General features: G+C 35.5%; 1 protein-coding gene across 3 annotated transcripts in view; it reads right to left on the reverse strand.

The window, feature by feature from the left end:
• LOC117788819 (palmitoyltransferase app) overlaps nt 1-15,648 on the reverse strand; it is a 65,180-nt gene that overhangs the window by 9,251 nt on the left and 40,281 nt on the right. For all 3 annotated transcript variants that reach the window (XM_034627693.1, XM_034627694.1, XM_034627692.1), the window contains 3 exons: nt 7,682-9,001; nt 3,084-3,244; nt 2,354-2,538 (listed from right to left, as the gene is read on the reverse strand). In XM_034627693.1, coding sequence (XP_034483584.1) covers nt 2,354-2,538; nt 3,084-3,244; nt 7,682-7,872 — 537 coding nt within the window. In that variant the 5' untranslated portion in view covers nt 7,873-9,001. The remainder of the gene's footprint in view (nt 1-2,353; nt 2,539-3,083; nt 3,245-7,681; nt 9,002-15,648) is intronic.

Here is a 15,648-nt window from a genome sequence, read left to right on the forward strand (position 1 = left end):
GCGTGCAACACACGAACCGAGCTTTAAACGAACGCCAACTGAGATGCCGCCCCCTACAGGCAACACTGGCACTGGGCGACCTTCAGGCTGACAGCAATTCCACCCAGCTCATAATCAAACCGACTCGGCGGGTCGCATCTACGAGAAATGCTTTCGCCAAGCTTCACCAAATGAAAAATTCAAAACCAACTCTTAAGTCGCGAAGGGACGGGGGGAAGTGGCATCTACTGAAGTGGTGACAACAAGTAAAAATACTCGTACTGCGCTCAGAATCCACTGTGTGCGACTGTGCGTTACCCTGTATAAATAATGCGTGCAGTTTTTTTTCATTTAAATTCAGTTGCAAAACTTTGACCAAGTTTATCAAGTTTACTTCACTGCTTGCATATTTTCTTGTCTAATTTTATATTTGAAATATTCAAAATGAAAAGTTAGTAATTTATTGTAGAGTCAATCAACAGCGCACATACACATTTTATATTTTATTTATTTACGGGAAACTCTGAAATTTATTTACTTTGAAGTGCACTGAATGCGAAGGATTTCTCATCATAGTAAATATGCACTTGAATATTTGACAAGAGTTGGAATTTCAATTATAGAATAGTCAGCTATAGTTGGCTTTAAAAATACCTTGCAAAAGGAAACAGTTTAATTCAATATATATAATTAGAAATTAAACTGATGTTTTAAATTTTAGATGTTGTATAAAAGATAAGTACAAGTGCAATTTCATCTATAGCAAGTAATTTACTTTCAAATTATAAATAAAATTGCATATAATTTAGATTTCAAATTTTGTTTAAGAAATTCTTTAAAAGAAAATCTAGAAAACAATAATTTTTTTGTATTAAAATTTTAGCTATGTCTAATTTTATTGGGGAACATGTAGATGTAAAAGCGTACAAAATTTTGTATTTGATAAAATGACTTTAATAAATAATAATTAATAATTACTAACTCTTGAAATTCATATCCTAATAAGATATCTTATAGATAATTCACTATAGAAGGAGCACAAAGAGCAACGTGGCTTCGAAAAGCACATTGCACTTAATGCAACAGAGACCCTCGCATACACTAACATACACAAACACACTCACACACACACACACACTCACACACAAATACAGCAATGAGTGTGCGGCTACTTAAGTCTATGTGATTGTGTGTGTGTGTATGTTTTCGGTGCAGCGGTTTGCTTGCTTGGTCCGCAACTTGCCACATCTTGTTGCATCTTTCAGGAGCTCGCGGGGAATATATGCATTAAGCTCTCGGTGTACATCATATTAAGAGTGATGAACTGGTGAATGCCCTATAAAATGGGATTTATATACTTTTGGTGTCTTTAAACTCAGATTGAGTGTTTACTTTGGTCATTCAAATTGGTAAACGTAGCTACACTTATAAAATGTGCTAAAAAATATAAAATTTCGACTACATTATATGTTAAAAACCGTCATCTGATCCATATAGTTTTAAACAGAGACATTTTCGACTGTGGTATGTTCTTCTAAATGAGACTGAAAAATGAATTTTAAAACCAATGTTTAAATTTTTTATCGCACTTAAAAATTCATAATTCCACCCCCAATCGTTCTCCTATTTTCGTTTGAAAAAATTTTGCCTTCCGCACTCGGCCCCCTTAATTTCTCCGGTACCCGGGCATTTGCCCCGTCTGACCCTCCTCTCGTCAGGCCTGTTCATTCTACGATTGTTTAATATTTTGCTAGAATTCAAGCTAGAATTAAAGCCAAATTAAAGTATTTCTCATTTTTCGACTATGTTTTTAGTATTTTCTTCCCTAATTTGTTTATCCCTTTTTATTTGTTTTTTTATTTTATACATAGTTATTTTCTACTTTTTTTTTTGTTATTTTTAATGCATGAATATTATTTATTTATTATCTATTTTCTTAAAGTGCCTATGCGTATTTGTGCACTATAATTGATACAGGGTATGTGGTAAGAAAAAAAACTAAAATTGGTTAGTTGTCGACGGGGCGTTTGGTTGAATTTGAATGTGAATATGATGGGGTTGTTGGGGCTGGTGCTGTTGCGCTGGTTTGTTGTCACTGTGGCCGTGTGGCCTTTTTGCTTTCCATTCCGAACGCGCTGTGCGCTCTGCTGAAATTATTTTTGCTAAGAAATTAGCAACCTCAGCGGTTGCTGTAGAAATTGGGTTAAAGTCAGCGACAGTGCCGCAGGGCGATGCAAAAGCAAAAGTTGTTTTATTTTCTTTTTCAGTGTGGCCCACATTTGCGGCTCTGGCAGCTCAATGTCAGGGCACACAGCACACAGAGGGAGACGTATCAGTGGGATGAAGGGGAGGGGAGGTGGAGGTGGCAACTTACCCAGGGACAGTGGTGATCAAAGCGATCCACGCAATTGTCACACAGGCTGCAATGCGAGGCGCGCGGCGGTCGAAAGATTTTACAGGTGAAACAATATTTCAGCTTGACCGTCTGCCCCTTGACGAGCACCTCCTTGGTCCTGGGTGGCGGTCGGTATGTGGGGCTGTTCAGCGAGTTTGGCACTTCTGTGTGGTGTGGTGTGGTGCGGTGTGTAGTGAAGGCGGCATGAAATGTTCAAAACGGAACCGGTTGTGCGCGTTGACGCCGGAAATGCAGCATCAGCAACAGCAACAGCAACATGCAAGTAAAGGGAAAGAGCAAAAAGTTTTCTCATTTTAAATATTTTTCAACGGCAGCAGCAACAACAATAACAAAAACAACTCATTAGGGTAAAGGCAACGCAGCGTTTGCCTTTGATGATTTCCATACAGCTTTCCATGTCAGGCCATGCTCATTACTTTTTATATGCGCCCACAAACACACAGACACAGACACAGACACAGATACGGATACAGATACAAACACTCGCCAACTTAATGAAGTGAAAACAAATATACATACATATTTAAATGTATATGTATACATATATGAATACCGCTGTCTGTGTCTGTGAGCCATTCAACAGGCAAACGACCTTGCCCACATTCCACTCTTTGACAGCGGACTCTATATTTTTCTCTCTTTTCCTCTTTCTCTCTTTCCCTCTTTCTCTTTATTTTTGTATACTCACCAATTTGCTTTTCAATATAGGCAGCCTCATCATTGGAGGCACGCGGTATGACGCCTGGATCCGTGAAGGTTGTGCGCAGCAGGGAACTCATTGTGAAGAAGTAAAGAACCGCTCCCACGATGGGAATCACCGGATTAATGCGAGTCGCCAAAAACGGACAGCTGCAAATGAGAAAAAAAGAGAGAACGTTGAAATAATTAAAATATGACAACAAATTTGCATATTTGCAGATTGGAATAAATGAAAAGTGCATTTCCTTCTGTTTAAAAACTGTGTCAATAGATTAGGGCTCTTTTCATCTATTTATAGGAATGAGAATACAGAAGATATTCAAGAAATTAATGTAAATGATAAGTTTAAAAATTGGCGAAAAATTGGAGTCGACATTAAAAGTGTATTCGAAATTCTACAACAAACCAAACTTCTGAAAGGCAATTTTAAAATAACGTAGAGAGCTCGGTAAGCTAAGTGAGTCTTCCTGCTATGTATTATAAATAGGAAGAAAGATATATTAAAATTCGAAACAAATTACAATTCGTTACAAAATTACCTTTTGAAAAAAAGTAGCGAATAAAAAAAATTTTAATGAAGAAGAACCAATGTACACGTAGAGGCGATGTAATGACAAAATTGGCATTCCACAAGGAAATTGATTAAGATTTGACGTCGCTTTGGCAGTTTGAAGCTTTTTTTTAAATTTTAAAGGGCAAATTGTGAAATAAGTGGACAGTAATGGAAAGAAATCGATTTTTTTAATTTTGATACAAAATCAAATTATAAATACAATCAATGTAGGTAATGATGAAATTGGCATTTGGCAAGGGAATCTATTAAGATTTGATAAATTTATGACAGTTTGAGATTTTCAAAAAAAGTGTCAAGGGAGAGTATGGATAAAATGGACAGGGATGGAAAATAAATTAATTGACTAGACTAGAGTTGTCAATTTTCCATGAAACTCAATTTAATTAACTCGTCAAAAAAAATAATCGAGCTAAATTAAATGAAAATCGCAACCGCGTAAGTCAAGTTTTTGATTTTACGTTTTCTCAGTGAATTTTAGAGTTTCACATTTTTCAAAGAAAAGTAAATATTGAAATGACAGCCTTTAAAGGACTCATAAATGGCTTGAGTTAAAGTGGCATTGCCTCTTAAAGCAAGTGGAAATTTAGGGAGATTTAGTTGAGTTTGCTCAAAGTTGCATGCAAATGTAGCTGGAGTTTTGGCAATGCCCCAAATGCATTCGCCCGCACAAATATGCAACAAGGGAATTACATTGAGCGTCGACCAGGCGCCGAATATAATAAAACAGCGCCACGAAGCATGTGTAAGCACCCAACGGAATTGAGATTGGGGCAGGTTTTTGTGGGTACACAATGAAGTTGTCCCCTCAACTCACACTCTCGCATTATGGTGGGAGCAACGTGCGTGCCAACGATTTGTGAATAGCAAGCAGCATATCCAGGACATTCACAATTGCGTTGCGTTGACAGGACACAAGAGACAACCTGAGCATAATGAAAATAATGTGTGACAAGCCCTAGAGCTCAGCTTTGAATTGCCAGCTGCATTTTGGGGACAGTCTAATGCAAAACTAAACGAAAATAGTTAAATACATTTGTCATGACAATGTGCTTCCCACTCCCGTTTACCTGTTTCCTCCCCCCGATTTACCGCTGACACAACGGGAAAAAGCATTCAAAAAATGTTTTCCTCACATTCAGCTGGTAAATCGCTGACAATGCCACATAAAAAGGAAGCCAGCGCATTGCCATTGTGTTCTCCCTTTTAGCGATTTTGCATTGCATTGCGAGCGCGTTGAGCAGAATACAATTTGGCCATAGCCCACGGGCTCTGTTGCTGCAGCGGAAGCTGCCTCAGTGTGTGTCCCGCAAGTGGCAACAGCAGCAGCTACAGTTGCAAGCATAGGAGATATTGAAATGCCCATAGGTTTCCCACGTTTCCTCACCTGCCTCAATTGTGCGCTTATAGAAGGTAAGCAATAGATAGAATCCAAGGCTGCACAAGCAAGAGCGCCCGACTTTGAGATACTCTGTGACCAACTAACAATTTTAACAATTGCCAATACCAAAATTATTTCACTAAAAAAAAAATATTTTTGTATCCACAACAGTTTAAATAAAATTTTAATGAATTTCAAGCGCAAAAAGATGCAGATCTTTTTTACTTTAATTTTTAAAATTATATAAATATTTAACTGGATTTAAAGCTCATAAAGCTGCTGCTGCTGTAATTTTTTAGTTTATTTTTTGTTATCGTTAAAAATGGGCAATATTACTTTTCAGTTACTCCTTTAGTTACTTTAAGTATCATATTCGAAAATAAATTAATTACTGCTACGGAAATAAGATTAAGAACCTTAAATATTAGATTATTAAATTAAAATAATATATTGAAATTTCTTTCAGTAGTTATTTTCAAGATCCATCTTATCGTAATCGAATAAAATTAAAAAATGTTTAGCAATATTGAATACGAATTAATTTGTAACTTCTACATCTTTTTTTTTCTTTTTTTATTTGCTTGCTTTCAGCTTTATCCTCCCCAAGGATCAAGAATTTATTTACTTTAAAAGAACATATATGCCTAATTTAAGCTGTAGCATTAATTTAATAAAAGCTAATCCACCCTTTCCCACCTATTTTCAATTGGCACAGGGTATCAAAATGGTGTCGTGCAGCCGACGTTGCAGTAACCGTCGACGCTAGCTTTTCGGCAGCGCATAAATTTGGGTAGCAAGTTTAAGGTAGTAACCATAACAACAAAAACAACGATAGCAACAACCAGACGTGAATTGCAATTCCTTTTTTCTTTATGTGTGTGCATTTGTGTGTGAGACACACACATGCAATTTCTTTGGCGGCGTGTTGAAACGATTCGGGCAGAAAATGTTCAGCATAATTTTTTCTAATCGTGCTCTGTTGAAAAAATCGGATCATTATGCAGCTTTCACACATACACAAATATTTACAAATACATTTGTAAAAGCGAGCACATGTGAACATTACCTTACGGCTTTTGCTCTATTTGTATTTGTGCTACGTGACGTATACGTTATTTGCCATAGCACATTGCGTATACGCCATGTTGAACAAAATATACATTGCAATCGAAAACTAAACATTTGTGGTATTTGTATTTTATTTATTTGCTTTGTAACGAGACTAGAAATTGTTTATACTCATTCAAGGGGGATTTTATTTTATATAAATTATTTTCTTAATTAAAGTGGATTTTACTCTCCAGTTATTTAAAGCTTGCGTGTCAAGTTCTAATAGAAACAAACCGTGTTTTAGTGAAAGGTTCGTTGCTCTTGGCAACTTGTCATTAAATTAGTCAATTAGTTAAATTAGTCGCTTGATGGATAATTGAGTTTACCTGACAGGATAATAGCTCAGACAGGACATAAAATTTGATTGAGAAATCATCCTAGCAAAGGAATCTGGAGCTATGACTTTATTTTTTTTTTGAGTATTAAACTATTTCGTTTAAAATAGAAAACTTTGATTAAGAAATGTACAAATAAATAAATAATATTTTAATTTAATAATTAGCAAGAGAGGACGCTCAAGAAGAATCCTTTACCATACGATCTTTTTGCATTAAATATAACAATTGTAATGAATTTAACACATAAAATAATAACTTAAAATAAATAATAATAATAAAATAATTCATTAATTAAAAAATCCAACGGAATAAAAAATACTGCATAGATTCGGTTTGCTTAAAAGCTACAGCTTTATATATCCGATCTTGATGCGATGAAGTGGTATTATTGACGATTAAAAATAATATATTCCATGGAGTTATGTGTCAGAAAGTGTCTACCGAATTTGGAGACTTGCTTTTTTAGTTACTGAGTAACAGGTCTTAGTCTTAGTCTTACTGTTTAAATGACACATTTTAATAAATCTGATAATTTTAAATAAAAGTATGACTAATTTGAGCATATTAAATAGATTTTAGTATCAACAACAAAGACTGTAAATCCGATATGCCTGTTGCAACAATAGGATCAGAAATGGCCGAAATTCTTCTTCTTTCCTTTTCCATTTAAAGTCATGCGATAAATGAACAAATCAAAAGCTGTCACTACTTGCAATCTCCTATGGTATCAGCATGGAGATATGTAAGTTTAAACCACAGAGAAACCAAGCCGAAAAACATGCAATGTGGCAACGTTACGAAAAGGATGAGGAAAAGCAAATCCTTTGCTCGTCCAAGCATTACGCATACGCTACGTTGCACAGCAATAATTACTTGCCATTGGACATGTCCAGCGACTGACTGAGCTTGGTCACTGTGACTGGTGAGTGACCATTAATGTGGGCGTAATTGGAAACGTAGTCGGCCAAAAGGGGCGTGGCATGGGGCATGGCATTGCTATGCTGCAATGCTTAATTAGCAACGTATTCATTTTGCAAACAATGCAACCACAGTCTGGGAAGCAAATGAGAATCGAAAAGAGAGAAGAAACTCAAACTCGCAATTTGTAATTTACCACAGTGTGGCAGGCAAATGGGAATAGGATATCCGGTATACGATGTACGATATACGGAACATGGGATACTCACTCGAAGGCAAAGAAGAGGGCACTGGTGCCAGTAATCAGGATGCACGTCAAGTAGAAGACACCCGTGTGTGGTGCGGACATTAGCAATCCATCGCAGTAGAATTTATTGCGTCCGGCGAACAGTTCCCATTTGCGTGTGACGCGTTGGTTTGGTGCCATATTACTGCAACAACAGCAGCACAGCAGATTCATTGGGATTGGATGTGGATGATGCTGCTATTGCTGCTGCTTTGACTTGGTTTGGTATGGGATCCAGATGATTGTGTGTGTGTGTTGTGGGTTCAACTCGTTCCGAAAGTGACAACAGCAGCTGCTGGGATGTGTGTGTGAGTGTGTGTGTGTGTGTTGGGGAATGCAGTGCAATGCTGTGCGGGCGGGGGGAAATGAACGCCTGCCACGTTGCGTTGATATGGCCTGAAGCTGACAACACTTTGCTTGCTTGCTCCTGCAGTTGACGAAACTGTGCCGGTGCCGGTGTCGTCGTCGTCTTCGTCCTCCTCCTCGTGTGCTCGTCCTGTCAAAGCAGCGTGTTCATGTGTAGCTGTTGATGGGCGTTGGCTCCTTCCAATGCCTCAAGCATGCAAACTAAGTGCCTCCTTTCCTCTCCTCTCGGCTACTTCATGCATCAAATTCAAAATAGCTCAAGCTTGATCTTGCAGTTCTTGCCGGCAAAACTTTCCTCTGGTCGCGTACTTGTTTTTGGGTCTTTGATGAATTCTTCCCACTTTGTTTGCTGTTTCAGTTGCTTCAGTTGCTTCAGTTTGCTTTTTGGCTAATATTTCAGTTGCGTGTCTGTTGTTGTAGAGAAGGTAAATGTAATCAAAATATATGTCTGCTGTCCGGTAAACGCTCGTTCAGTTCCAAAAGCAATTTCGTCCACTTTGTTCTGTTGTTCACAGTCCACAGCGGCATCAGCCACATTTCGTTTCAATTTCCTTTTCCTTTCTATAATTTCTTCTTTTACTTTTTCCTATTTTTTTCCTTCTTCCTTTTTTGGCCAGTCGCTAGCTCCACGCGCCTCCTCCGCGCGGCAGCTTTAATTAAAGCAGCGCGACTGTCATTTCTCAGCTCCTACCTCCTTTCCTCCAATCCTGCCTTCCCCCTTCCTTGCCGTGCTGTCGTCCTTGCTCCGTGCGCTCTACAACAATTATTTGCTTGGCTTTGTTAACATTTCCTGCTACCAAACTTGGCTCCGATTTGTTCGTCCGTCTCCGTCTATCTTTTATGATTCAATTATTCGCGCTACGCGTTGACTGGCGCCTCCAAAGACAGTCCAGGAATTCCGTGAAGTAGTTAAAATCGGTACAGACAGCTGCCTTTTCTGCAAAAGAAAGAGAGCGAAGAACGTTTTAAGAATTACACATTGAGAGCGGGTGAAAGCAAATATAATCATTAAGTTGTTTTGATTAAGAACTTTTGCAAAAGTGCCAAAAAGAATTCCAGTTGGCGCGCATACAAACTGGCAGAGAGAGAGGAAACGAAAACGATTCTTTAATGTTTCTATTATATTTGAATTCCATTCTCTGCTTTCTCCCTTCTCCTGTCAATTTGCATGCTTTGTATTTTTTGTGAAAGGGCAATTTAAGTGAGTTTTGCTGCAATTATTCATAGCAACCAACTGTTATTGACAGCCAGTTATAATTAATGCTCATAATGCGAGGTAAACTTTTGGCAAATATCTTGACTTCGGTATTGAGAGTTAGTTAATTGAAAATATATACTCTTTACAAATTTAATTAACCAAGTTTCATCCCTAAAAAAAAGGTAATTATCTTTTATATGCTGTACGATTATTTTCACGATTACCTTTAATTGATTAATTGAATTAAATTTTAAACTTTATATTTGCTATTAATATATTTACTTTAATTATTTTTGTCAACTAATAGCAATTCATAAAAGAAAAATTAACTTGCATTCAAAACAGAAGTAAGAAATAAATTGGCAATTAACATTAATATATAAAATTTAAATCATCACAGAACAGATAGAAGAAACTGTTGAAATTATGATAATATTACAAATATTTTAAGTGTAATCTGCTGTAAAATTCTTATTTATACATTAATAATGTTTTTTCAAAATATAAAGCTCATCTTTTAATCATGATAATTAGAGAATGCTATCTATATAATACCTATACATATTAATACCTGTATCACACTTGCCTCCCACCTAAATGTTTCAATTGCCGGCACCTAATCTAAGAGTCCATAAATTAAACGCATTAAGTTGACACACACAAACACATACATAATCCAAGCAAATACCCATTCGTTTTGCGAGTATTCGTTTAATGCGCTTATTCGCTGCATCCTCGCATAGATAATTTGGCGCTAATAAAGTTAAGCATACGCACCGGGGTACAAATGTTTCCGCTCTCTTTCTCTCTCTCGCTGCAAATGTTATCTTATGGCAAACAGACGCAGCGTAGAAATGCCATAAACTAGCAAACCAACAAAACAACAACATCGAGAACCGAGAAAGAGACTGAGAGAGAGAGAAAGAGCAGAGATTCTTCTGCCATGAGTAAACTACGTTAATTAGGCGCATGTCGTTCCTTAAGTGGATGCTTGGGAAGCTGTCACGCAGAGTTTATGCAAATTGAGCTGCAATTAAGATGGTAATGATTGCGACTCCTTCAGAGCTTCAATGCACACACAACAATTAACAATTAACAATAAAAAAAAAACACAAAAATACAAATAAAACAGCAACGAACAACAATTAAATGCAATCCATGAGAAGTGTCAATTAGAGGCACAAAACGATTGCACAATTCAAATGTGAGTTTGTCTATGTTGAAAACCCCTCTGTCTCTTGTCGCTCGATAAACTCATAAATTGCACAGAATGACAGAAAGTGGCCGTAACAACAAACCCATCCAAATGTGTGGCAAAATAATAACAATAAAACAACAGCAGCAAAGGGGCGGGCGAGGAAGGGGGGTGGGGGGCAGCAAGGTTGAAGAGGCACTTGGCAAAAGCGCGGCGCCGTTCAACGCAAATATGTAAATAAATGGCCACTTACGGCAATTCAATAGAGGCTACAGCCAAGCGGAAGAAGAAGAGCACATGACATAGTTATCACTGTATGTGTGTGTTTGTATGTGTTTGCGTGTGTGTTGGCCACATATGCAAACAATATGCCAATTTAATGTTTATTAATGTAATAAAACAAAGACAACAGCGGATCGCGCACATGTTTGCATTATTAAATAACAACAAACAGACAGATAGAGACGAACACACAGATAGAAAGAGACAGGGACAGCATCACAAACATTAGTTTCATTTACAGTCAAGGGGCAACTGACATTGTAATTGCGGTTGCGGTTGCGTATGCTTCGCATATTTTGTAATACATCAAGTGCTTGAACACCACAGTGCACTTGATGCTACCCACAGTGAGAGTCACATTATTGCTCCCACTTCCCCTCTCCTCCCACCTATTCCCACTTCGACTCTCTTTACCATTTACGCCTCTCAGTGTTGCCGATTTAGCCATTTTTTGGGTAGATCTAATATTTTTAAAATTAATTTGGCCATGATAAAATTAAAGAAAAAAAGACTGACAACAATTTATTTTACATTGAAAAAAAATGTTTTTAATTTAAATTATTGGTTTATTTTACTGTAAATAAATAACTTTATTTTTGTGGCTTGGACTGTAAATTTGAAAAAAAGTAGTCAACTATGTTTTTGATATTTAAATACAATCAGTCAATGTTGGTTAGGCATACCGAAAATATTCCTGTAACATTTAAAACTTTAAAGAAACCGAAACGAATGTCGGTGTCAGTTACGATATGCGGTTTATCGGATATATAGTTTTGGTTCATAACAAATAAAAATTCAAAATATTTATTAGTAGAAGAGTTATAAATATGTTTATGTTGAACAAATAAATGTTTAAATTTAAGTAAAGATCTTTAAAATAAGAATATTACTATCAAAAAGGGATACATATTAAAAAATGCTTATTTCGGTTAGTGTTTCAGTTACCAATTTTAATCGGTTAGTGCTATATTTTTCTGTATTCTATTTATGTATTTTTTTTTCAGTTCGGTTTGTAATGTTTTTATAGCGAGTAGTTGGCAACACTGACGCCTCTCTACCTACGAGGAGCTGGCCGGCACTTTCGCATCGGTTACCATTACTCATACGCATGCATGGTGAGTACACTTAACATTCAGGCAGGCACACTCGCACACATGCAAACTCACTCAAGTGCACTCACTGCCACGCGTCCAACTCAGACTCAGACTCAGACTCTGGGCGAGACTCACACGCTGCTCGACTGCGCTCATTCATTTACGCAACACGCCTCACGCCCATTTACCAACACCTCCCACTTATTAAACAAACAAATACACAGAGAGAGAGAGAAACAGAGAATCATACACACACACACAAATACTCGTAAATATATGTAGGTATGTGCCCTGTAAATGTGTGTGTGCGAAGTGCGAGGCAGTTCAAGTTGTTGTCGCTGTTAAGTGTTGCAAGCGAGGTTCCCTGACTGTATATGTCGATATCTTGCTGTTGTGATAATCAACAGAAACAACAACAGCAGTGTAACCACGGTGTGGACAATGATACCAAGTAATCGAGTACTCGTCAGGTTATGCATTCAATATGAATCCCCAATCGACTTGTGGATGGGGCTTAACATTTTCCTAGAATCTTTAGCTAAAGTTCAAAGCCAAAAGCAGTTTCCATTTATGTAAGATAACTTCATCATTTAATGAGCAAAAATGAGGATTAAATCATTTAAAAATAAATATAGAATTAGGCATATTATCAATAAACAAATTATTATTAATCAAATACACAATACATAATTTATTATTAAATTTTTAACCAATAAATGATAATCCTGAGTAATAAATATTTCTCGAACATTTTCTAAATCTATTTTTCATACATAATAGCCTTTTTAAATTACAACATTATTAAATTATCTATTATTAGTTATAATTAAATTATTAATAAAAATTAATAAATCATTAAATAATTAAGTAGAAATTATTTTGAATATTTTACGATACAGTAGAACTTTTAGGAAACATTATTTGTAGTTGCTATTTTATTTGTATTATTTTTTTATGTCTGATGGGCTCTGATAAATGACGAAGTGTAGCATCTAAGCAGCAAAATTTAATATAAATTCAGAGCGTTTAAGTTTAACTTTAATTTAAATAATTTCTTTTTCGCAATATCCAAGAAAATATGTTGAGAAAACACATGGAAAGTAAGTTGATATGTGTGTTGGTAAAAACCTCTTACCCTTTTAACCTTATAACCTTTTACTACACTTTTCTATGCACAAAATACAGCCTGCATGTCTAGCAAAAACTAAAATCAAAGAAATACTAAAATATGAAAACATATTTGCAACAATTCCGTTTGAAACAACACGAACATTTCCTTCGCATCCGACAACATGGCGTTCAATTCCGTTAATGTAACACAGCACACATCCTTAGACTGCTTTTGTTGTCGTTGTAATCGTTTTCGACGTCGACGCCGCCGCCGCCGACGACGATTTTCTCGGCATTGCCATGGTCATCATCGTCGTTGCCATCAGCGTTTGGTCCACGTATTGTCGCACATTTTATTCCTCTGCTCTTGGAATAGAAACAAACAAAAGACAAAGCATGCGAAAGTCCACGACTAAAATGTACTCTATTAGAGAAAACTTATTTTGCCTGTTTTATTTCCATAAATAAATATATATAAAACTGACTTATTATGGAACATTTTATTATTTTTCTTATTTTTTAAGGGATGTATTTATCTGATATAAACTTTACCAAGTTTATCTGTTTTATTTTATCATCAATATAATTTCCTTTCTTGGTGTCCTATAAATTTTAAAGATTCAGAATATACTCAACGTACAACATTATTTTACAGTCATTTTACTTATTTGCAAAGGGCAATAAAAACCATATTATTCAGTTTGAAGGCTTAGTATTTTCTGCTCAGAGCTCAATACATTTTAACATGTTCTTCCAATATGTACGATAGCAGGGTATAAAGAAAATAAAACTAAAGCTGCCATTGTCGTAAAATAGCGAATTTTATACATTGTGTCGCGTTCGAATTTCGAATGTGTATTGTGTGTGTTTGCTAAGCGTGTGTGTGTGAGTGTTTGCTGGTATCTGTTGTTAATCTTTGCGCATTGTTTTGCTTTAATTTCTAAATTCCCGTCCATTTGGCATCAGATGCCAACTATTGTTTGTCCATTTCAGTTTCAGTTTGTCTGCTCGAAAACTATTCAACTATTTCTGCTGATGAACTGTTGTAAGGGGGAAGCTATTCAGTTCGCTTTTCTCCTTGGATTTCCATTTTCTATTTGCAGATGTTCATTTTCACAATTGCCCATTGAAGCGCATTAAATTAAATGCCATTAGCTTTCCGCTTTCCGTTTCTGCCAACTTTGCATAATTGTGGTCCAATTTCTTATCACATCCACCGTTAATTTGGAAACGCTGTCATTGTTTATTTCTAACCAGCAAATCCTTTAGAATAAAACAATTTTGGAATTCTCTGACAGCCCACAAATGAAAATTCATAATAAATGCTTTTGATTAAACCAACAAACTACAAATTGTGACTACAAAGCCATTTAGAGACTGACAAGAAATTAGTATTTCATATTGTTGAGTATTCAAAATTCATATCATAATTCCATTAATTGATTTACAGATTCCTTAACTAATTGATAAATATTTTAAAACTACATTAAATTTGACAAGAATGAAACCACAAAATTGCTTAGCTACTTTCTTACTATCGAGTTTCAACTTTTATAAATATAAAATTTAATATAATATAAACCTACTAAATTTCATATAAGATATGATAATGGAAAAAATTATTTTACTAAGTTGCTATGAAAAACACTCTCAGTAACTTTATTACTAGTTTAATATTTTGTTAGAAACAAAATGTAAAAGGAAATAAATATTTTTCAAAGCACAAAAAGATGGACATTTACAAAATAATAGAAACATATATTGTTTTTCTTGAATGATAAATATAAAATACCAATAAGTTCTTTGTTGTATACGCTACAGTGAACACTAAAGATTAAAAGCTGTTTTCTTTGTACAGTAGATAACATTTTATTGCTTAATCGGCTGCTAACGCCCTGAAATATTTTTGATTTACTTACTAAAGTATCTAACATATTTTCTACTATAAACCCACACACACACACACAGTTGCTTATGAGTCCATAGCTATTATGTGCAAATGTGTACGTATACAAACTGATGACTATTGGTTTATCTTTTACTCTGCCCAAAAAGACCAACCAAATGCCACGCCTCCACACTCACGCACGAATTTCTTGAAGGTTTTTACAAACGACTTGTTTGGCCGTTATACTTTGGATTATTGCTTCTAACAGCTTTTATTTATCATCGATTTGGCATCAAGTTTGATCCCGACTGGGCATTGCATAAAAATATACTTAAATTTATAAGACCGTACACATATTTTTCATGCTTCAATGCTTTACTATCGATTTTTAATAGAAACGTTACGATTTAATACAATTTTACATTATTTTTGCAATAAAAAAAATTAGAAATCAGATTTAAAATAAAAATAGCAATTTTAATTATTTTTCACTTTAATTTATTATTTATTAAAAAGGACTTATTTTATGAATATTAAAAAAATAAAATAAATATTTAAACAAACAATGCATAGCCGGAATTTTTCCAATCATTAAGATAATTGTTTTGATTCGATTTTTCCTGAGCTCATAACACTTATCTGTGATACCTGATTTCAACTCTCGATTTAATTTGTTGGTGTTTTTTTTCTGGAAATATTGAATTATGATTCAATTAAATTTCAATCAGAAATCAATGAATTGCCAATATCATACACACACTCTCTGCATGTGTGTGTGTTGCACATGGCACACTTTTATGCCATAATCAAAAACTTT

This window comes from Drosophila innubila (genome assembly GCF_004354385.1).
Source record: "Drosophila innubila isolate TH190305 chromosome 3L unlocalized genomic scaffold, UK_Dinn_1.0 0_D_3L, whole genome shotgun sequence".
In the NCBI taxonomy this organism is placed as follows: Eukaryota; Metazoa; Arthropoda; class Insecta; order Diptera; family Drosophilidae; genus Drosophila; species Drosophila innubila.